The sequence below is a fragment of the Balaenoptera acutorostrata genome, chromosome 9 (genome assembly GCF_949987535.1).
Source record: "Balaenoptera acutorostrata chromosome 9, mBalAcu1.1, whole genome shotgun sequence".
NCBI classification, from domain to species: domain Eukaryota; kingdom Metazoa; phylum Chordata; class Mammalia; order Artiodactyla; family Balaenopteridae; genus Balaenoptera; species Balaenoptera acutorostrata.
Genome location: NC_080072.1, coordinates 98,558,237 through 98,581,932, shown reverse-complemented (window position 1 = coordinate 98,581,932; position 23,696 = coordinate 98,558,237). Strand labels below are relative to the sequence as shown.

The window sequence follows — 23,696 nt, the reverse complement described above, 5'->3', positions numbered from 1 at the left end:
GATATACGTAGGGATGTGGCATTTGATGAGAAAAACACAATAAATAATGGACCCGGGGAAGCTGAGTAGAAGTAAAACTCTGATTGATGGAATGGTTAGAGGTGGAATGAAAAATTAGGAGTGATAGCAAGGAGTCAAGAACAGCGCTTCAGTGAAGGAGTGATTCAGTTGCCTGATACTCCAGAGAAGTAAAATTAAGGATGAGGAAGTTAATGGAGCAATACAGAAACATTAGGTAGAGCAGTTTCAATTAGGATAGAAGCCAGAGTGAATGAGTGAAGAAATATGGCTATAAAGGAATACCAGCCAGAAAACCAAATATGAGATATGAAACTCAAGGGAGAGATTGAAGATCAAGAAGCGGGATTGACAAGATTCCTGATGAGGCTGGAAATAAGGTTGGAGGGATTAGCCTTGAAACTGTGGGGCCTTTTCCACAGATGGGATGATGGAAGAGAAGTTTGAAAGTGGAAATTCTGAAATCTATGAAGTAGAAGGCAAGGCCATCTGAGTGTGAGGGTTAAGTGGGAGGGTGGGAGAAAATCTAAGGAAAGAAGTTAAAGTTTGGAATAGCTGTTGAAGTTAAGGACACACAGGATTGTTGGTCACAGCACTCTAAAGTTTGTGTCATTTTTCTCCAACAGTAACCTGTAGCTGGGATATTGGAGCAGAGGGAAATGGTTGGGTTAATCTGGGCTGAGGTTTTGCATAGCAGAGGTGCAGAAACAAGGGGCAAGAAAGGGGAACTTGATAGTGAATGATTAAAATGAAAGACCTGGGGTTTAGGCCAGATGAAGAAAAGTGAAGCCAAAAGTGAACTGCTTAGGAAGAAACATGCCCTGAGACTCATCTGAAGATAACTCCAGGGTCCAGAAGCCTGGTAAGGCAGGTTAGGTCAGCCAGGCCACACATTTGATACGACCTTTAAAAAAAAGTCAAGTTCAGAGCCTTCTAAGTTTTCAGAGGGATTTCTGGAACTGCCACTAGCTTTTTTTTTTTTTTTTATAAATTTTTATTTATTTATTTATTTATTTATGGCTGTGTTGGGTCTTCGTTTCTGTGCGAGGGCTCTCTCCAGTTGCGGCAAGCGGGGGCCACTCTTCATCGCGGTGCGCGGGCCTCTCACCATCGCGGCCTCTCCCGTTGCGGAGCACAGGCTCCAGACGCGCAGGCTCAGTAATTGTGGCTCACGGGCCCAGTTGCTCCGCGGCATGTGGGATCCTCCCAGACCAGGCCTCGAACCCGTATCTCCTGCATTGGCAGGCAGACTCTCAACCACTGCGCCACCAGGGAAGCCCACCACTAGCTTTTGATACTGTAATAAAGGCAGTGATAACAAAGGTTGTTAAGTCAGATGTTCATTTATTAAATACAAGCTTTGAACAAACACCCCCAGGCAAGTATGACAAGAAGTAACCTTCCTGGAATGTTCCAAAATACAGTTATGTTGATCAAGTTTTATTTCAATCAAACTTTTTGTTGTTTTGTTCTTCATTTTCTTTGTTTCTAGGTTCTTTTTCTTTTCCAAGCAGTTAGAGCATGTGCATTATTTCCTCACATGACATCAACAGTGCAGCATCAGCCTCTGGCTTGTAAAGGCACCCAGTAGACTTATGCTCTGTGCAATGGCTGCTTAGTAACCAGCATCAAATAAAGTAATGAAGCTTTTGTAGAGTGTGATACCAAATAGCAACTGGCACCTTCACCTGCACCATTAAAAAACCTTTGACATTTCTTTCAGTTTTCACATATCCATTAAAAACTATATTAAAAACAAACAAACCCAGATTGCTTGATAAAACCTACTTAATTTTCCAAGTTTAGTATTACCCTCTTAGTAAGCAATACTAGAGCTGATTAAAGAGTCTTCGCTTTCCTATCATACGCTAGCAAAGCCAACACATAAAACTAGGTATGTCAGAAAGTCTGCTCTAATAGATTTAGAGCTTGCTTCCGAGTTCCAGAAAACACAAGCCCTCTTTAAGCTTCCGAGTGCACATATGCACCATGTTGTACCACGATCATAATTTTTTAGTCTCATTTTTGGGATGTCTTAAATTACTTCAAGGAAAGGAAAAAGGCACAGAGGACACTTGGTTTCCTTACCAATAGTGGCCTTAAGCTATGCACTTGCCTTTGTGATGAGTTTATAGATATTCAGCAGCATTAATGGTGCCATAGCCATTCATAAAAAGTTTCAGGAAAAGAGATTTTTTTTTTTAAAAACAAAACAAAACAAAAAACCTTGCCAGAAAAGGCTTACAATCTGAAGACTTAATACAGAAGTAGAATACAGACACAGATACAAGAGGCAGCATAGAGGTTGTTAACTAGAAAGCTGCTGGGAACAGCTGCCTTCTGAGGTTTTGTGCCCGTTTTTTCCTCCACTTTTCTCCTATAAAACTCTGGTCTTTTCCCCACTTCTTTTAAAAATGAAAATATCCTACTACATTGGGTTTGGAAGATAAATGCAAGTAAATTGAAGCTTATTTTATACAGTTCATTCTCAGAGAAGTAAAGGAGGATAATAAATATGAAATGAAGCTCATTTGAAGAAAATAAACAAATCCTGTCAACCCATGCCTTAAAGGCCCAGGGAGCATACTGAATTACTATCTTACATTCTGGCATTTGCGAGAGTCCTAGACTGCCTTTTTCATTTATAAGCACAGCAATAGGCAACATCTACTTTATATCTAGTGTGGGATGCCCTCTGACTTGAGGGTTTCCAGCTGATACCATCAAAAACACATCAAGGACTGCTTATAACAACTTGTGTTGGATTACCGTAAAACTACCATCTTATTTGAAAGAGGCCGTGGTTAACAATAATATCCTCTAAATGAAGCAATGACCCCTGTTTCTAGATCATACCACTTTTCTTGTTAGTTGTATTTTCGGGCTTAGAGGGATAGTGATAGAGACAGTCCATAGGGGAATGTGCCTCACTCAGCATGTTAAGCTGCACAACTGAGTAGGGAACTCAAGCTCAACTTGTAAAAGTGGGGCCCATCCATCTACTAACTACATAGGGCTAAGTGGGTATTTAAAATGGTTTGTGGACAAGGTTGTGCTCAAATTCCTGCTCTGTTAATTGATGACCTAAGGCTGAGTTAGAAGCAGCTCTTAGAAGTCAGGTCATAAGCCCAAACAAACGTTAACTATATACATTTTACAGTCTCAGAACTTTGTCTAGAATAAGTGTTAGTAAACATGGCCACACACTGCATACATCTTACCATGGAAGAGACAATATAAAGTGGTACTCTGTTTACACTAGACCAATATAAAAATGTACATGGTGTGTGTATGTAGGTGTGTATATATATATAGTGAGATATACTGCTGCTATTAGTGTCTTAAAATGACATTTTTCATAGTTACAATGTTGGTTGCCTAACTTTTCTACTCAAGCCTAGTCCTTGATTTCCAGTAGATGAAAAGGGCCCAACAGCCTTCTTTTTTCACCTCGGAATTTTCTGAATAAAGTGTCAAAACTGCAAATTTGTTCTACCAATCCTCCTAAAAATATTATAGGGCTAAATTTTCTGTGGTAATGACAACTCCATGGGGGAAGTGTTTGGCCTCCAAGGTATCTCTGAGTTACAAGATAACACAAAACTAAGAGCTACCAACTGAAGTTGCATAAGATTCCTTTTTTCATGTCATCTTTCATCTTATTCAAAAATTTACTTAAACATCAAGGTATCTGCTTTTATACAAAATGTTATTCTGTAACATTGCAGAGCTGTAACAAGGAAAAGGGCTGAAGTCTGGGTCACAAAGTCTAGTAAATACCTTGATAACACAGGACTTTCTGATATCAGCTGTCACTGAAATATGTGACATCATATACTTAAAAGCAGTGCTCACCAAAGATGTTTGAGCAGTTCTTGGAAGAGAAATAGTAAGGTGGCAGGAGGTTTTAGTAGTTGAAGTTAATGTAATTTAAGGTAAGAAAAGGAAGAAGAAAGAACAGGAAGAGATATAACAAAGGGTAAAAATTAGTGATGATTTCCAAACGTGGTGATGCTATAAGTATAATTTCCTGCAAGCCAGCACTGTAAAGTTCTTAGGAATTTTAATTATCATAATTTGAGAAAGCGCAGTTCTCTAATTTAGTAAAGGGTGAAGAAAAAAAAAAGAAAGCAAGAAAAAGGAAAGGAACAGAACCAGAAAGAGAGAAACCACAAACAATTGTTTATCTACACTCTGGGGTTGGTTTTTGGTTTGTTTATGTCACAGTATTTATTCAAGTTGCTCCTTTTGTTGTTGTTTCCTCTCTGCGAGCCACCGTTGGATTTTTTCTTTTAGTTCTGTGTTTGGCCGGATCTGGTCCATGGTGAGGGGACTACGATTAAAGGGATCTGTTTGGTCACTGAGACAAAGAGAAAAAGAGAAATGGGGTTATTTCCGTAAGTTCTAACATCTTCAGCCAAAAAGAGAATACCTAGGCATCTCACCTTGAGACTGAAGCTAGAGTGTATTATGATTCTGAATCAAGTGCTGACTTGAGGTTAGAAAGAATGGGATGAGAGAGAGTGATTTGGGAGGTTTTTTGGTTTTTTTGCAGATTTTTTAGCTACTTTGTCTCTCTGCTTAACAAACTTTATCTCAGCATTGCTCTTCAGATGGTATTTGATTCCATTTCCCCAAGACAGAGACCCTATAACAATCATGTCAGCATAAAGAGCTGTTTGTAGTTTTAGTGACAGACTCTTGAAACAGTATAAGGTGTTAAGGGATAAAGCTTTGTAGGTTGACACTGGATTTAGCTAGCTGATTGCTCTTCAAGTAAATGCAGATTATGGCTTCCTCATAGGTAAGATGATATACCTTCTCTCTGTATTCTGAAGCCACGATAAAAATATAAATTCTCACTGACACTTTGGAAAAGACATACTACCCAGCACAGCATCATGCATATAGCGAGTGCTTAATACCAAATACCATCAAGGAGAACATCCTTTTTTCCAATATTTAAAAAACATTATTTCCCTAGATATGGGTCAACTTATATAACTTCATTTTAAATAGGCAGAGTCTCTCAGTACCCATTTCTTTCTAATGCTGCACTTAGAGTAGGCAGGCTGGGGAAAACTTGTAGTCACCATGGCTGAGTCCAACAGCTGCAGCAGAATGTGGGTAAACCCATACAATGAGTGTAAAACCTCAATTTTTTTAAAAAAATCTGTCTTTTATATTTTTACAACTAAAGTAAAATTAAAACAATTTCATGTCAACTTATACTCCAGGTTGACATATTTTATAATTGATAGAAATTATTTCCTTGAGGAAGGAAGAGGTAAGGTTAGCTCCAGCATTTCTCAACAGGTGTCTTGTTTTGGATGTTGAAATCCTTAACAATCAAGTGATATACTTCTACCAAAATGCCACCTCAACACAATACGTTAATAAATCAACAATGTGGAGTACCTACTGGGTGCACAGTACTGTACCGGGAGAAAAAGATGATAGCAGACAAATGTACACCTGTACTCTTGAGGCTGCTTTTGGGGGCTGGCTTACCTGAGCAAATGTCTGGCAATGGTGGATCTATCCACAGTGACTCTGGAAGACGGCAGCACCACAGGGTCAGACATCAGTGTGCTCATGATGGGATCCAGAAACTCATCACAGGCATCTGCATAGGTCTCCTCTTCCTGTTGTTGGAGGTCTGCTAGAGACTGAGCACAAATACCGGGTAGTTACGGGGAAATCACAGAAGCAGCTGAACTCAAAATGCTCAGTGACTATACCTTAATCTTCAAGGGTTATTGTTAGTAACCCTTTACGGCGACAGTAACAATTCTCAGCTTTATGTTCGAAACAAGCCAATATGGATACTATAGGAGCAAATTTAACATTCAGCCCCAACTCTGAATCTTCAGTTTGGCTCAGCTGCTAGCAGCCATGACCAGAAATGGATTTAAATGTTAACAGGGAAAAAAAAACCACACCACGCACAACATCCATCCTTCTGACAACAGCCCGGCTATAAGGGGTGGGGGTTGGAGGGGGTTATTATTTGTATAATTACAGAGTTACTCATGCAGTCTGTGTATGAAAAGCAGTTTCCGGTTTTAGGTACAAACAGGTATGGGAATTTAAAAGTGGCTTCAACATCTGATTGAACTTTAGTTCCTCAGCGATCCATCTGCCTAAGCTCTAGGCAAAGATGAAGCCCAATTCAATAAATAAGTAACTCAATGAAGGGAAGACTGTTATCAATTAGGAAGGTTCTCCATTAGACTCCGTGCCATAATTTTTCCTTCTTCATAAATGCAAGTGAAACTGCTCCAACGAAAGGGATTAGCCGAGTACAATACAGTATTTTAATCTTTAAAATGTATGGCCATTCCTATATAAGCCAACTACCAACTACAAATAGAGAGAACAGAGAAAAATCAATAAAAATCAATGACTAAAAGATACTAATCTTGAATTGTATTCTGAAAAGTTCTGCATTAATATTGTAGATTTTCAAATCTATTGGTAACACTGTACAGAGAAGTTTTCATAAAAACAGCCTATTAAAAATCTGTAAATTCTTTTCTTTTAGTAGAAGCTTCTTATTTTTGTTCTCACCCTCATATTGAAAAGAGCAGTACTATTAAAGAATATGGTAGTTTAGCTATTGACTAATCAGGAAGAATCAGCTAAATGTATTTTCTCAACGCAATACTCTTTTCCCCCCTCAAATTGGATAAAAAAGCAGAACGGCTGAGTTGACATGATTTTTATTGAACATGTTAATAAACAAATTATCCTCCTCCTTACCTTGATTCTCTCTGCTAAGTTGCTGAAAGCCACAATCATATTCCCAGGCTTATTTATTTTCTTCAGGACTCGGACTGTCTGTGCAAAGAGAGTTGGGGAATAGGAACGTCCATCCTTGGGCACAGTGGCACAGAAATTCTCCTCATCCCTAGAAGGTCAGCACCAGAAAGAAACTGAGCATCAGAGGATAGGTCAAAGAGGGCAATAACGGATGGGTTGAGGAACAAAGTTCCCCATCACTTATATACCATGAATGTTCTTTTGATATAGAATGATTTCTTCTAATTTTTAGGAAGGAAGTCTTATCAAGTATCCCATGGCCTTAAAAATATACTGCTTTTCCAAACAATGGAACAATCAGTAAAGTTTATCTTTGCACAGATCAAGGCAGAATGTTGGAAATTCCAAATAACGTCCCACAGGTCATACAAAATTTCATTATTTAAAACTATAGAAGATTCCTTCATCAGCCAACTAGAAACAAACCATTTCCTTTCTATTTCCACATAATTACCAGCTAGTCATTCCATTGTCAAAACCCCCAGTTAAAACACGAGCAAGGCCTCTGGCCTGCCCAATTTAAATCTCAGGTACCCAAGATTTAAGTAGATGGTGCAGATATCTGAAACGAGCTGCTGGGGTTTGAAGTCAAATTCACTGAAGTCCTTGACTTTTAAGGCCCCCATCTTGGGGCCAACCAGGTGCTGCAGGAAGTAGTTCAGCATGGAGATGATGCGCTCAGCCAGGAAAGGATGCACAAAGAGGGATTTGATCTCTGGAAAAAAAGCCAAAGTCTGTGAAAACTCAAGCCATTAGCGATCTTCAACTTACAATGTCTTAGAGTTTTACTCGGAGACCTCTGGGGACTGCTATTTTTTAAAATACATTTTCATTGCAGTAATATTAGAAAATATTAGACAAGGAAAAGCAAACAAACAAAATATAAAAACTACTACTCAGATGTAAACACTGTTAACATTTTGCTAATATAGCCTTCTAGTTTTTCTGTCCATATTTACATACATATACATTTATAAAACAAAATGATTATCATATTGTACATATTCTGTAACTTACTTTTTTCATTAATGATATCGTAAATACCTTACCATTTCAGTAAATATTGGTTCTTGTGCTGTCCAACATGGTAGCCGCTGGCCACATGTGACTATTTAAATTAATTAAAATTAAATTAAAAATTCAGTTTTTCAGATACACTAGCCACATTTCAAGTGTTCAATGGCCACATGTAGCTAGTATCTATAGTATTGGACAGTCCAGATTTATAGTACGTTTCCATCACATAAAGTTCTATAGGATAGCGACGATTCATACCCTTTTTAATGGCCACATAGTTTTCCAATGTGCGACTACACCATGAGTTATTTATTTACTCTATCTTTATTGCTGGACATTATGACTGTTTTCAATTTTTTCCTATTATAAGCGTTTCACTAATTGATGAACTTCACTGTGTACATATCTTGTAGACATTACTTCCTACAACAAATTTGTAAGGAACTGCTAGGTCACAGCATGAATGAATGAACGAATGAATGAATGAATAAATAAATAAATAAATACCAAGTGCAACAAACCAAGTAGTATAAGGCTTGCTTAGTACTGCTGGCTCTTAATTTTTCAATTTTAGTCATTATCTGTTGACTCTACTACTGATGAGAGTTTAGCTCTCATTGCTGTCCCTCTTCCCCAAATACAAATTGCCCTAATATATAAACAAATCTTTCGTGAAATAATTTAGATTTTGTCGTTAAGATTATGTAAATATCATATACAGCAGAGCCACATAGTATTCTAATGATTATATATATACTTTTTAATTTTTATTTTTAAAAAAAAATTTTTTTTTTTTTAAAGGATTTTCTTATTTATTTATTTATTTATTTATTTATTTTTGGCTGTGTTGGGTCTTCGGTTCGTGCGAGGGCTTTCTCCAGTTGCGGCAAGCGGGGGCCACTCTTCATCGTGGTGCGGGGACCGCTCTTCATCGCGGTGCGCGGGCCTTTCTCTATCGCGGCCCCTCCCGTCACGGGGCACAGGCTCCAGACGCGCAGGCTCAGCAATTGTGGCTCACGGGCCCAGCTGCTCCGTGGCATGTGGGATCTTCCCAGACCAGGGCTCGAACCCGTGTCCCCTGCATTAGCAGGCAGATTCTCAACCACTGCGCCACCAGGGAAGCCCTAAAAAAATATTTTTAATTAAAAAAAATTGTTCTATTTATTACTATTTTTGGCTGCATGGGTCTTTGTTGCTGCACACGGGCTTTCTCTAGTTGCAGCAAGCAGGGGCCACTCTTCGCTGTGATGCATGGGCTTCTTATTGCAGTGGCTTCTCTTGCTGCGGAGCATGGGCTCTAGGTGTGCAGGCTTCAGTAGTTGTGGCACGCGAGCTCAGTAGTTGTGGCTTGCAGGCTCTAGAGTGCAGGCTTAGTAGTTGTGGCGCACGGGCTTAGCTGCTCCACAGCATGTGGGATCTTCCCTGACCAGGGCGTGAACCTGTGTCCCCTGCACTGGCAGGCAGATTCTTAACCACTGTGCCGCCAGGAAAGTCCCAATACTTTTTAATACTTTTTTTCCCCCGCTTATTTTCAGAGTACCTATCATTAAATCTTTCTAAACTCTCCACCAGGAATGTAAAACTCTCAAAAATAGTTTTTGGAGATATTCTTTCTGGAAGCTTCCATTCATCACTCCAGTCTGGACTCCTTGTTTTATAGGCCTATGGTGTGGTCATACAAACTACCTCTATCATCAGCCTGGGAACTTCCTTTGCATCTCTCTTACAGGATTCCACTTTCTTCCTTCATTTTGATGGAGTATATTTATCCTTTTGTAGCTTCTCAAAAAAGGGTACACCGGAAGTAAATCTGATACCTTCATATCTGAAGATGTCCTTACATTTTACCCTCAAACAGGGTAAAATTGTTTGGTTGGCTATAAGATTCTAGGCTGAAAAGATATTTTCCATCAGGACTGTGTTCCAGCTTCAAACGTCAGTGCTGTGAAATTCAAAGATGTTTTGATGCTTAAACCATTGTACATGACCTGATTTTTCTCTGGAACCTTTTAGGATGCTCTCTTTACCCTGATTTTCTGAAATGCCACAATGATATACCTTAGTGTGGGGGTTTAAAAACTCCCTGCGCTGGGTACTTGGTGGCTCCTTTTAATTTAGACTCTCTTAGTTTTGGGGAATTTGGGGGGTATTATTTCTTTGATAACGTCCTCCCTTTCATTTTTTTCTTTTGACACGTCCTAGATTGATCCTTAATTTTCTTGTTTTCTCTTCTAATTTCCACCTCTTTTTCTGTTCTACTTTCATGGAAGAGTTCCTTGAATTTATCTTCTAACCCTTCTACTGACTTTTCAAAATTTCTGAAGTTATATTTTCAATATCCAAGAGCTCCTTCTTGTTCTTTGCATAATCCCTTGTACGCCTCTTTGTTTCTGTTTTACGTATGCTGTATCTTCTCTCATACCTCTGAGATTATAAAGATATTTTAAAGCAGCAGTCCCCAACCTTTTTGGCACTAGGGACCGGTTTCGTGTAAGACAATTTTTCCATGGAGCGGGGGTGGGGGTGGGGTGATGGTCAGGCGGCAATGCGAGTGATGGGGCGTGATGGGGAGCGGCAGATGAAGCTTCGCTCGCTCACCCGCCGTTCACCTCCTGCTGTGCGGCCCTGTTCCTAACAGGCTGTGGACCGATACTGGTCCGTGGCCTGGGGGTTGGGGACCCCTGTTTTAAAGAGTTTTCATGTGTTATCTGTGTTTCACATTAGAGGATTTCCTCAAATGTCTGGTGATCCTTGGTTGTCATTTCATATATAATCAATATAAAAATTATTAATGAAAGGTTTTACTTTGTAAATACAAAGTCTTGCAGTGTGTATTTTCTACTTATATCACATCTCAATTCCGACTAGCCAAAGTTTAAATGCTTGAGAGCCACATGTGGCGGGTGACTACTGAACTGGACAGTGCAGCTCTAGAGGGAGTAGAGATAAATATCTCTGTTTGATCCACCACATTTAACCAGAGTTCAAGAATATTTTTTTTCAGGTAACACAAACACCCCCAGATATACTGATATGGCTAAGTTATCCTCAAGAAAAATGATACTAACTTATGCTTTCTGGCAGCTGTGTGAGGACGACCATTTCCTCATTCCCATGTCAACAATGGACAACATCATTCTTTTTGAAGCTTCTCTAGTGATTCACTTCCTCTCAGACTGTGGAGGAGGATACCGTCACCAGAGCCTCAGTGGGCTGATCCCTCAAATGAAGCAGATCTTAACCACTGCATGTTTTGGGAAAGCAGTGTGTTGTATCCTTACCTGATGTCAGAAAGGCAAGGGTACCAATTGTTTCATTGGACATGATGTTATGGAAACGTGCCAGCTGTCCAAACATCTGTAGGCCAGCCTCCTTCTCTCGGCGGGCTTCTGGAGTCAGATTGTCCCATTCACCTCGGTCCTTCTCAATTTGTTGAATTTTTATCTTGCTCAAATACTACAGAAACCAGAGGTGGAAGGTATCAGAGAACAAAGTGTATTGAAGGGAAGATGATATTTAAGAGGTCTTATTTAAAATCTAGTCCACTAAGCTGGGAAAACCACGGACTATCTAAGAGACATGAGGCTTTATTTCTCAGCACAGGGCTGAAGTTTAAAAAGAAATTGCGGGGAGACTTCCCTGGCGGTCCAGTGGCTAAGACTCCATGCTCCCAATGCAGGGGACATGGGTTCGATCCCTGGTCGGGGAACTAAGAATCCTGCATGCCGCAAGGCACAGACTTAAAAAGACAAAAAAAAAAAGACAAAAAAAGATAAAAAAGAAATTGTGGGAAAAATTGTTTCAGCCTGGGTAGACTTATGGGTAATTCCCCTGGAAATACTATAGTCTATGAAATAGAAACGAGGATAAATAGTATACGAAATATTGGTAAAAGCAATCAGGCTACAGGGAAAAAAAAGATGAAAGATGGAAAAAAAAAAACCACCCCCCAAAACTGCTTATCAAAAAACAAAGCTCTATCAAATATGCAAAAATGTCTGGAAGGAGAACCATAAATATTTAAAACCCTCTACCTCTCACCATTCTTGCTGTTGTAGCAAGCATGTTAAACTTACAGTCCCATGAAAACGCCGTCTGTGTCATTCTGTCACATAGCTCTTGCTTAGAAAGGTCTATTTATTACAGGACTTGTTTTCTAAGGCAACAGATCTAAAATCTTCAAGTATGGGATTATGAACAAGCAGGAACATTTTCTCACAAATTAAATACAAGCTACTGGGAGATTGCTAATCAATATGAGGAATGTGGGGGCTATCCAACAGGCTACCCTCATGATTTACCTGCTTTGTCTCCCTTTGGGTCACTGCCCTTTCTTACACCTGACGCAGATAAGGGAAGTTTTTATAGGAGCAATAAGCAGCTCCACAAGGGATGGTTAAGCTGAAGGAACTGAGAGGCCCCCACGTGTATACTCTGTAAAACTCATGTTTCAGATCTAGCTAAAGATTTGGGAGGCAGTGGACAGATGAAGAGTACTGATGACTTGGAGTCTTTATGTGAAGAAATAACCCAAACCAGAGATTTTTTTTTCAAATAGTGGTATAAAAGTCAGAAGCTTTTAGGAAAGAGGGCTAAGAATCATTGCCTTGGTCAGTCACTGTTACTAATGTCTTGGGATGGAAGAAAGTTGAAAGTCACTAACTGAATGAAGATCCTGCGATTTCTTTCTGTAGTGCTAGACTGATTAGTTCTGCCAGTGTACCTTAGTTTGGCCTTTCACACTTTCTTTTCCACTCTCTGCCAAAATATCATCCTAGCTCATAAGGCCCTTGGTCTTGGTCTCTAATGGAACAATACCTATCAGACTCTACAAGGGCGAGGTTGGTGGTACATTACTACTTGCAAATTTTTGGTGTCCAAGACTGGTACTAGGGGGTTGCTAGCATGAGGATTGCTCTATTATGACTAAGAGGTAAAAAGTATGTATGACAGTATAAGGGCAGTTAAATCTGTTTGTTTGTTTGTTTGTTTACCTGTATGGCTTCATCCAAAAGGAAGATGGCATCGTTCATTAGCAGGTTAAGAAAGCGGAGGAAAAGTGGGGGATTCATGGCTTCTAAATTCTTAGAGGCATAGTCAGCCAAATCCTGTAAGTCCCAGCCCAAGAAAAAACCATTTTAGTACCGAATCACAACCCATTGGGGCTTATGTGGAGCAAAACTCAGATAACTCAACTTTGGTTTCACCAAAAACATTCTCACCTTAATGCTCTCTCGATAGGCATCTGTCCCCCACATGTACCTGAGGATGGGATACATGGGGCGGCGGTAATTAAACTTCTGCTCAAACTGATGGGGGTCTCCTGCAGTAAGGTAAGAGCAAAACATCAGCAAAGGTGGTGCTATTAGAGAAAAGGCAAGGGCTTATGTTTATGTGTAGCCATTTTATAAAAATTCTGAATGTTGTCAAGGCTACCGGCAAGACCTGCCGTGGGAGTTTATGAAGGCCTAGAGTCATAACCAAGTGTTTGCTTATCTCCTTACCGATAGAACAAGAGGGAGACATACAAACGATACAGTACTCAGAAAAGGACAAGGACTGAGCTGCAAAATAAAAGCCAAGGGAAACGAATGCTTCCATATCCAAACGTAGACTACTTATCAGACTTTGAATGAGGCCTCTGAGCTGGCCATTGTGGCAGTGCCAGCCATGTGCAGAATGGGCTACTAAAAGTAATCCCCACATTCTTCATGGATAACATCCCAACTGTGGGGCCAACTGGTTCTTGATTACTCTGAAAAATCAGGCCAGGAGCTAAAAATCTGAGGCTTATACTGCTTTTGACATGCCAGAAGTACCACCAGAGCTCTACAGGTTGGGTCATATAATAAAGGAGGGGCATGGGATTTGGAGTCAGGAGACTTAGGTTTTCCTTCTGGCTCCACTTAATGCAAGTCTCTTACTCTTTCTCAACTCCCACTTCCTCAGAAAACAAAACAGGCATTATAATACACCCTCTATTATTACAACCAAAGGGTCGTAGTGGCTGTATAATGAGATAACTGCAATGATTTATTGTGCAACTTCTTATATATTATAAAGATTTACATACACTGCCTCAACCATCACTTCAACCCCTTTTACAAATGAGGAAACTAAGTCTCAGAGGTAAGCAAGTAACAAAGTCAAAATTCAAATATGGAAAAACAGTCAGTAAAGTGTTAAATGTCTCTTTAATGTTAACTGTATTTATCACTGGCTGGTAGGACATCCCCTTTAAAAGGGGTCTTAAGTAACTGCTTTGCATATCTTGTTTACTGGTTGAGAGGGGGTACTGTTTACTCAGACATAGCATCTCAGGGTTACAGCTCAAAAGGGCATGAGAGAAAGGGAATGCTGCCTGCTGTTATTCTTTTTTTTTTTTTTAAACATCTTTATTAGAGTATAATTGCTTTACAATGGTGTTACAGTTTCTGCTTTATAACAAAGTGAATCAGCTGTACATATACATATATCCCCATATCTCCTCCCTCTTGCATCTCCCTCCCACCCTCCCTATCCCACCCCTCTAGGTGGTCACAAAGCACCGAGCTGATCTCCCTGTGCTATGCGCCTGCTGTTATTCTTAATCTAACAATTAAACTGTACGAGAGTTAGACCGTCTGGATAAGACAAAAGAATATCTCAGCACATTGTCTCATTATCCACCATTCTGTAATTTTGAGGCAGAGAAAAATAAAGACCCGGGGTTTTAACTGGACAGGCTAATTTATTTGAGTATGATTCTATCAAAAATTATAGTAAAGTTGTTAACAGTATGCGTTTTTCTTTTTTAAGGTGAGAGAGACCTGATTCTACCACTTAGTTGTATGACATAAACAAATAATTTAATCTTTTTGAGCACCCATGTCTTCATAGGTAAATGGGGATAATAGAGTAAAACTTTCCAGATGGCAACAGATTAAATAAACAATGTGAAAAAAGCACTTAGCATCAAGGGTAGCACATGGTAGGTATTCAATAAATGATGGCTTATGATAGTTTCCTGACATTTAAAAACTGATCGGCGATGTATCAGTTTCTTGGTTCTAGACTGCTTTACCTGTAAACTCAATGTCCACAAAGACCTTGATTAGAGCTTCTGCGAGGTGGGATGCGTAGGGAAAGTTGCAGAACACACGTTTCCGGTGGAACACACTGGACAGCAAGGGATTTGGGGTCTGATCCATGTGGGGCATCACTGCTTCCAGCACCTCCGCGAGTTTGGCCCTTAGGTGGGGATTCTTCATCCTATGAATAGGGCAGAAAGCAAACTGAGCAGGCAGAAAATGTGACTCCCAAATTTATAACTATTCTCTCCATACGAGGAGTCAAAACATCATATATCATCTGTACAGAGAGTTACAGGAGAAAACACGACTCCGCAGTTTTAAGTCGGTCAATTTCTGGGGGATATGCAGAGTGTACCATTCAGCTCTTTAAGATCATCACAGCTTACCAATTACTAGGGTGAGTATTTAAGTTTCTATTTAATGCTCCGCCATTCTGTTTACTTCTCTATAACAATGCATGACTTACTATTTACTATTCTCTGACAGCTTCATCTGGGATAAACTTGCCTTTCCAAACTTTCTGAGGCTAAGGGCCGGGATATTATTATTCCACGTTACTTATAATGCATACCATGTGCGCCTAAGACTTGTTGACTTATGATTTTTCATTAGGTCTGCTCAGTTCAGTGAAGGACTGGCTTCTACCTATGTCTCACTGACACGGCTCAGGGGATTGTGGGTCTCTTCTTTGTGCAGCAAATTCTCACTTACGTACGTACTGTTTCCTCTGGCCTACCACCAAAAAATCAGAGAAGCAACTCCACAGGTCAATGAGCGTCTTCCTTTGGGAAGGAGGACTAGAAGCTATGAATGGTAAGACTTGAGATCAGAGAGCATTTACCCAAGTTTACTGCTCATCCAACTCAGAATTTTAAGAGCAAACTTTGCTATCATACACTAGAAGATCATTAGCACCTGGCAGGGTCTCTGGCATTAAGGTAACTATTTTAACCAGGGACTAGCAATGAAATTCCCATCAGGTACCTTATATGCAGGTTCAAATTCTCTGTGGGCAAAGTCCTTTGTTTATTATGCCTCTCAAGTGTGGGATTTTGGGCTACCCATAAGGATAGTCAGGTGATTCATTAATGTTAACACAACTTCTGAAGGCAACCCCTTATGATTCAGGCTTGTTTATTTCTTGGTTTAGAAGTCTTCTGAATGTTTTGCAGCTCTAAACTGTGACAGAGCCATGCTTTCAGCACTTCACCTTTCTATGCTTCCAGTGAAAATGGTGATAAAACGAAGGACATGTTCCAGGGAATCTGCTGATGTCTCCAAGATGTCGTCGGCAAAGCGGCGGAGAAAAATGAGGAAATCACCCAAGTTATCTGCAAAAAATTCTGAGAAAGAAAATATACACTGGAATTAGCCAAACATCTGACTCTTTGTATTATGTAATATTTAAATTCCTCCCTTTTACTCTACTCAGTGAAGGTTAAAAAAACCCCAAATGTCTTGTAGGTACTAGAAATGACGATAAATTAATATAGAATCTCCTTTGAATGTAAGTCAATTTTTATTTTTATCCAAGTAAACAGAATAGTAGAGACGTAAAATGTTAACACACCAGTGCAGTTTAAGAAAGTATACTGATAGACGTTATACTTCCACACTCAAGGTTAACTGTGCGTTAAAATAACCCTTTAGATGAAAAAGAATCTTGAATAGAAATGAATACGTTAGATGACTATGGTCTTCACTCTCCGGGGTCCTCCACTGGTCCTTGCCTTCTAGTATTTATGCCCTTGTATACCTCCTCCTACACTATTCCAGGGTAGAACACACACTGCGGGGCACACAGAAGTGATGGCAGGTCATTTCCGTAATTAGGTTATAAAAGCCTACAGCTTCCATTTTGGTTCCCTGCTCTGAGGGAAGCCACCTGCCATACCATTAGCAGTACTAAGGAGAGTCCTGTGTGGCCTGGAAAAGAAGCCAGCAAGCAACTGAGGTTGGCCAACAACCACACAACTAGGCTCGTAAGCAGATCCTCCAGCTCTGGTGGCGTCTTCGGATCCCCATGGCACTGGTGGGCAGCCTGGCTGCAACCTCGCGAGGGGCCAGAGTCAGAACCTTGCAGCTAAGCTACCCCTGGATCACTGACCCGTGGAAACTGTGTGTGATAATGTTTGTTGTGTTAAGTTGCTGTGTTTTGGGGTGATTTGTGACTCAGCAATAGATGACCGGTACAGTGATCAAGAACATGTAACCTGATTTTGACGGACAGTTTCTGCCGACCCCTCACCAACATACATACATACATACACAATCTCACTTCTGGGTTAACCGAGAGGAGATGATTTTTTTTTTTCTAAAGAATAGCACAGGGGGGTGGGTTAGACAGATAAATTTGTAAGTTGAACGACAAACAATAGTGATGATAGAAACTAACAGCTCTGAAAACCCTGACCGCACTTCATCCTTTGAAGACTATTTTCTTATCTGCGCAGCAGTGGCGACACAATGCCGAGGAACAAGCTGTCAGTTCCCCCAGGCTTCAACCAACAGACATTACCTACAAGTTTGAGCTGTTTCTCCAAAAACAGCTGAATGATAACTAAGGAAGGATATTTCGAGGATTAAACTTCCAACGTGACCCAGTTAAACTTAGATGGCTATAAATAGGAAGCTCCCAAGGGAGAGCCTGCTTACCTGGCACGTAAGCCAAAGAACTGTAGCCATCTGGCAAAGGAAAAGTTAGCTCTATCGGCTGTGAGCCCTCATTGCCTATGGCCAGTTGAACTAGGAGAACAGCCATGGACACCTGCAAATTTAAGCAGTTTTGCAGCATTTGCGGCTCAGTCATGGCAGTCTTAGTAGAAAGATAGATGGTCATCAGTCGTTCAAACTGCTCACGGAGGTTGTCAGCAGCAGGGCTAGAACTTTGCTGAGCATCCCGCCAGGCTACCTGCAGCCGATGCAGATTTTGGTTGATTTTTACCATCTGATCATGCAACCTGCCCCCAAGAAAGCAGAAAAGGCTGGGTCAGGAGGCTCATATAGGGACAGTTGAGTACAGACCGTTTTTTTTTTTTTTTAATTTTAACATCTTTATTGGAGTATAATTGCTTTACAATGTTAATTTCTGCTGTATAGCAAAGTGAATCAGTTATACGTATACATATATCCCCATATCCCCTCCCTCTTGCACCTCCCTCCCATACTCCCTTACAGACCATTTTTGAAAACCAAATCCTCACTTATTTATTCTATTATTCCCTTTTAGGATGTAGGGAGCTGCAGTTGTGATGACACAGAAGGCAATCACAAAAGTTATTGACAGGACAGAGGTGGGGGCATAGCACCATGAAAATGTTACCAAGTATTCAAGAATTGAATCTAATTACATAGATTAGTTGTCTTCGGCTGAAATGCACCATCCATAGAATGGCTCGGTTGAGCAGGGTGTAGATTGGGCTTTTATTATGTACAATATATAACGATCAGGCAAAGTACAAGAAGCCCAGCAGGAGAGTTTGACACCACACAAGTGCAATGATTGTACCTGGATGTGGTTATATGGACAGTCTTTCCATGGTTAGTAGAGAACTAACGCTGGTGAGAAAGGAGTCTAGATTACTAATGACCACATATCAACCAGCAGCCACCTATGATGCAGCCTAAGAGCAGCTTCCAGTCCTCTGATGCTCAATATAAAATTAAATGATTCTTCCAGAAGGGTCAGCCAAGTGTTCTCTAATGAAAGGAAGACCCATAATTCAATGTTATAGATAGTTGTGTCTATGTGTACAGTCCAAAGTCATTCTTGGCCTTGTGGATAACGTCTAGGGTTAGCTAGTCAATACTGGGAAACTAGATGACATTCATTTTTGTGTTTGAATCTAGGTGGTTGAACAGGTTAAACACATGCTAAATTGTTATCTATTGTCTCACTTAAAATGTCAATGATAGGGATAGAAAATGTCTCTAATAAAGATACAATTTCATTTTTCCAAAAATTTGCTGAGTTTTGAAAAATGCTGTGTCAGTTTAAGTATCCCGAAAAGGCATTAAAAATTGCTGTCCTCAATATACCTTCCTATAGACTGTGAGTGAGTAGCTATTTTCTCCCCTTATTTATACTTGTCACAATCAGCTAAATCAGAGGGAAAAAAAAATCATAGAATAACATACGGTTAGCCAGAACCAGACCATTTTTGGAAGTCATACACTTTAGCTCTCAAATCTTCACACTTCCAGAATCCTCCTTATCTTTGATACATAGATTTTTATGTTCCTACTGATCTTATTGAAATACCTTATAAACATTTAATTTTGTCAATTTTGTCTCTATACCATAGCGTAAAGCTTTCTCTTTTTTCATCAGGAGTAATAAGTAATGAAAATTCAAGAGCAGAATGTGAAATGTTAAATGAAAACAATTCCACTTTAGCAGATGACAAAAGGAAGATGGTGATTTAAAAATCTGCAAGTTTAGAGAAAAATACTAGTGTATCTTTAATTTTAAAAAGTTTAACAGGTCAAAAATTAAAAATAAATTCAAGTTATATGGATAAAGCCACTTCATGTAGACACAAACATGCATATAATGCCCTTTTCCTACTAGATCCTAATGTCAGCCTTCAGAATAAAGTGAGATTGTTATCTGTAAGACACACTTTCAACCTTCTGGTTATCAACACAACCAAGCAGTCCTTTCTTAATGACATCAGAGGAGTTACCTGTGAAATCCCAAGTACAAGGTGTACTCTGTCAGGACAAGGTTTTCTGTTACAAGGTTGTAGTTCTGGGGAAACTCTGGCTCCCGCACAGCTGGGATCAAACAGGTTTCTTTGTCCAAACCTCAAAGAAATTAAAAGGAAGAGTAAATGGCTTGCCACAGACATCTATCTTGGCTCCAGTGTCCCCTTATTCTAGTTCAACTTCCATCCTGCTATCAGTGAATTAAGTAATACCTTCTTAAAAACAAATCTTCTCACATTCCTACTCTCTTGTCTAAAAATGTAATTTGGCTTCTCAGTTTATAGAAATGCAGTTAAATCTCTTTAGCTTGATCATGAAATCACCAACAATCAAAAGGAATGATAGCACTGTAGATTTTTTCCAGGGGATAGATAATAGATCATTTGTATCTATTCTGTGCTTTTCTGTATTTAAGATTATTTGCTTTTGAGCATGTGTTACTTTTATAATTAGAAGAGTTATAAAACTGGGAGGAAATACATCAAGATTGAGTGATTCATTTTGAGTGGTAGAATTAAGAGTGATTTATCTTCTTCTTTTCACTTCTCTGTATTGTTTGAGTTTTCCCCAATATTCTTCCTCCCTAGGCTAATATTTCCTGCCAATTCCCATACCCCTTCCCCCACCTACCCCTTGTTCCAGCCACATTGAGCTTCTCACTGTTCCTTAGTTAAGACATTACACAGCTGTGTACCTTCATACTTGTTTTTCCCTCTGTATAAAGGGCCTCCTTTGCTCCTTTGCTTGATAAACCCAACTCATTTTTCAGGACTCAGCTATGAAGACCTCCAGCTTCTGTAGAATTAATCATTTACTCCCTCCTCTGTGCTCCTGTAGATTAGCCCTAGACCATATTATGATGATCTGTTAACATATCTGCCTTCCCGTGGAGACTTTGAGTTCAAAAAGGACAGGGACTGTACTTTATTCATTTTCATAAAGAATGAATGAATGAGCGAATATCCAAGTCTGCCAAATTCAGACAGAAGGTCTCATTAAAGGACAACATCTAAAAAATAACAGTTTTAAAAAGTTTGTCTTTTTAAAACTCATAATAGCTTTTCTTTTTGCCTCATCTTCTTTGATAAAGAGAGACCTCTGTGAAAAAGGATATAGAAGTGAATGGCTTAGATGTTACGCACACACAGTTTTGAGAAGACCAGCTCCCCCTTACCTCTCATGTGTACATTTTTAATTTTTCGTTCTTCATCATTCAACTCCTTCAGGGCACAGTAAGTGGGATTAAAGGTGAGGAGCCGAGAAGATCTGGGTTTGCAAAATGGCTGGCATAACTTCAGGAGAGCAGCACCCAGATTCAGAAAGAAGGCATCCGAGGCATACATTTGGAAGAAGATTTCTGGCATCTGATTGGCCCAAATCTTGGTGCGGCCTGCATTTGCATGCAAACAGTTTCCAAGCCAGGACAAGATACAGTGTTTGGTTTCTGGAGAGAGCTGGAGTAAGTTCTTCAACATCTGGTAGATCTTTTCATGGAACCGAGCCATGAACTGTTTAACCAGAAAACACAACCACAGAACATTCCAGTTTCACAATCCTAATATTTGTTACTCTCAAATCTTAGCCACTGGCAATTTCCAAAAATACACGAATCCTAATCTTCTCCCTCACTCTCCCTGTGCCTTACGCCACCATTTCTGATTAAAAAAAAAATTTTTTTTTTCTGGGAACTTTTAAGAGATTTCCTGATGAGCTGTCCAACTGCAGGTAGCATTTACACAGCTTTAGAGTAGGGGATGGTAAACTTCTTCTGCAGAGGGCCAGATGATAAATATTTTTGGCTTTGCATGCCATATGGTCTCTGCAGCAACTATTCAACTCTACCACTGTGGCATGAAATCAAGCCATAAACAATACATATACACAGGGGCATGGCTGGGTTCAATAAAACTATTTACAAAAACAGACGGCAGGCTGGATTTGGCCACTGGTATAATTTGCCAACCCCTGCTTTAGAAAGTTGTGATGACGGGAGATTTAAACTGCCCCCAATTCAACCATTTATTGTCATATGTTGGCCAGACTTCTACCACAATTTATGCTAAGAAGCCCAAAAAGAGAGGACATAAGTAGAAGGAGGAAAGGGAAAACAATTTGGCTTTTAAGCTGGAGTTCAATCAGAAGATTTTAGGAGCTAAAGTTATAAGAAATAGCTTGGTGAGAAAAACGAGGATTGAGAGCAGGTAGCTGTGCTACAGCACAGGGCAAAGAAGAGTAGCAGCTTACTCTTCAACCACACAAAGGTTTGTCCCCTGCTCTTAGCGCCTGCTAAAAAGAGGGCCATTTCTGGACATGATTATGGTAGAGAGCCAACCAGATTGATCTGCTTTCCCAAAGAGGCTCAAGCAGCCGTATCTGCATCTGCTTTCTGAGGAAACGATACTTAATCTAAGATCAGGGGGCTGGGATACACCGGTAAACAGCTCCACCTGATGAATGTTGGCCTCTTGTACTTTGATCTCCTGGGGACTGGAACGAGATGGATTCAGGAAGTAGCCATGATTTTCTACTACACCCGGAGTCTTTAATAAGCAGGAGATATTCAGGATTACTCCCAGCAAGGTCTTCTGGTACATCTGCCCATTACTAGGATCCTTGGGCTGAATGTATTCTACAAAAACCTGTAGGAGAAGACAAGCCTAGTTATTTGTCTGTATGATGAGATAAATGATGGGATGAGAGGGCCTCAAAGAGTTAAGACTATACAACAACGAATGTATCTTTCTCTTATTCCATAGGTAATATTACACTGCCCTCAGGATAGGGAAGCATAGAGTATTAAGCTTCCAACTCAACTGAATACATATGAGCTTTCAGACCTACCTTTGCCATATCCTTTTGCCTAGTGAAATACAGAAGAATGTCCAGATATGCGTACAACAGGATCTGGCAGAGTTCTAGATCTTTTATTCGGCCCAATAAAATATCAAACACTGGAATCATGACTTCTGGAAATGTTCGAACTTCCTCATCCAGTATCAAGGCTTCGATGACCTCATCCAGAAACTCAGCTACACCTTCAAAATCTGACAGAAGACAACAGAGAGAGAGAGGAGGCCATAAGAATTTTTAGACGCCTTTACACACAGCTCTTTACTCTTCTGATACTTTTGATAATTTTATTGGTATTCAACCTCAAAGGTCAAGGCGTGAGCTCTCTTCCTTAATTTACGCTGGAACCATAGTGGCTCTGAGGCTTTCTAATGCAATCAGAGGAATGTTACACTTGGAAATCAAATGTAGAAGCTCATAGATGTTGCTTATGTACTCACGGCCTCCTAGGATGGCTTCCAACATCAAATCTACCAGTTGCTCGTGGATGTTTTGGTCAACATAGATCTCTGGGGTGAGGAGAACTGTTCGGGTATTGGACACAGTGAGGTTCCTGCACTGCACTGCAAAGGGTAGCAGGTTCTCTGGAACTTTGGTAATCTGGAAACAGCAATGAACAGAGGGAAGAGGCTAGCTCTGTGACCTGGCACAAGGACAGATATAGCAAAGAGAAGGGAAAAGACATTGTGTTCCAAAACAGTAGTGCTTTCCTGTGGATGCTTGAAAAGCCATGAGAGTTCATTCTTAGGTTTAAGGAATCACCTGTTAGAAATTCTAATGCTGGAAGTGATCAAGCTTAGTCTACTCTGTTATGTACACCTTAGTGGAAATGAATTTATCAGACCATTTTTTAATAAGGGTGTGATATATTAAGACGTTTGTAGAGAGAATAATAGGAGGCACTTGTTAATTGGGGAAAGGGGTAGACCCCAAGCCACAGAAAGGAGAGACTAAAACTTTAGAAGATAAACTAACAGTGCCTCTGATATCCAGTTCCACATATAATATGATGTATATAAATTGATATAATAGACACTGATCTTGGGACTTCCCTGGTGGTCCAGTGGTTAAGACTCTGTGCTTCCACTGCAGGGGGTGTGGGTTCGATCCTTGGTTGGGGAAGATCCCGCATGCTGCGTGGCACAGCCAAAAAAAAAAAAAAAGACATTGATCCAACTCTCTGGCTTATGTGTTAAAGTCATACCCAAG

The 23,696-nt window shown here is 40.0% G+C and overlaps 1 protein-coding gene across 1 annotated transcript in view; it reads right to left on the bottom strand.

The window, feature by feature from the left end:
- Window positions 1–1,342: 1,342 nt before the first annotated feature.
- The window catches only part of UBE4A (ubiquitination factor E4A), a 34,206-nt gene continuing 11,852 nt past the window's right edge, over window positions 1,343–23,696 (bottom strand). Inside the window, exons 6-20 of the mRNA XM_007196592.3 lie at window positions 22,928–23,087; window positions 22,479–22,681; window positions 22,085–22,276; window positions 20,812–21,145; window positions 19,616–19,736; window positions 17,586–17,890; window positions 16,141–16,273; window positions 14,921–15,108; window positions 13,080–13,180; window positions 12,852–12,965; window positions 11,139–11,313; window positions 7,375–7,555; window positions 6,781–6,928; window positions 5,530–5,687; window positions 1,343–4,378 (exon numbers count right to left, since the gene is read on the bottom strand). Coding sequence (XP_007196654.2) covers window positions 4,249–4,378; window positions 5,530–5,687; window positions 6,781–6,928; window positions 7,375–7,555; window positions 11,139–11,313; window positions 12,852–12,965; window positions 13,080–13,180; window positions 14,921–15,108; window positions 16,141–16,273; window positions 17,586–17,890; window positions 19,616–19,736; window positions 20,812–21,145; window positions 22,085–22,276; window positions 22,479–22,681; window positions 22,928–23,087 — 2,643 coding nt within the window. The 3' untranslated portion in view covers window positions 1,343–4,248. The remainder of the gene's footprint in view (window positions 4,379–5,529; window positions 5,688–6,780; window positions 6,929–7,374; window positions 7,556–11,138; window positions 11,314–12,851; window positions 12,966–13,079; window positions 13,181–14,920; window positions 15,109–16,140; window positions 16,274–17,585; window positions 17,891–19,615; window positions 19,737–20,811; window positions 21,146–22,084; window positions 22,277–22,478; window positions 22,682–22,927; window positions 23,088–23,696) is intronic.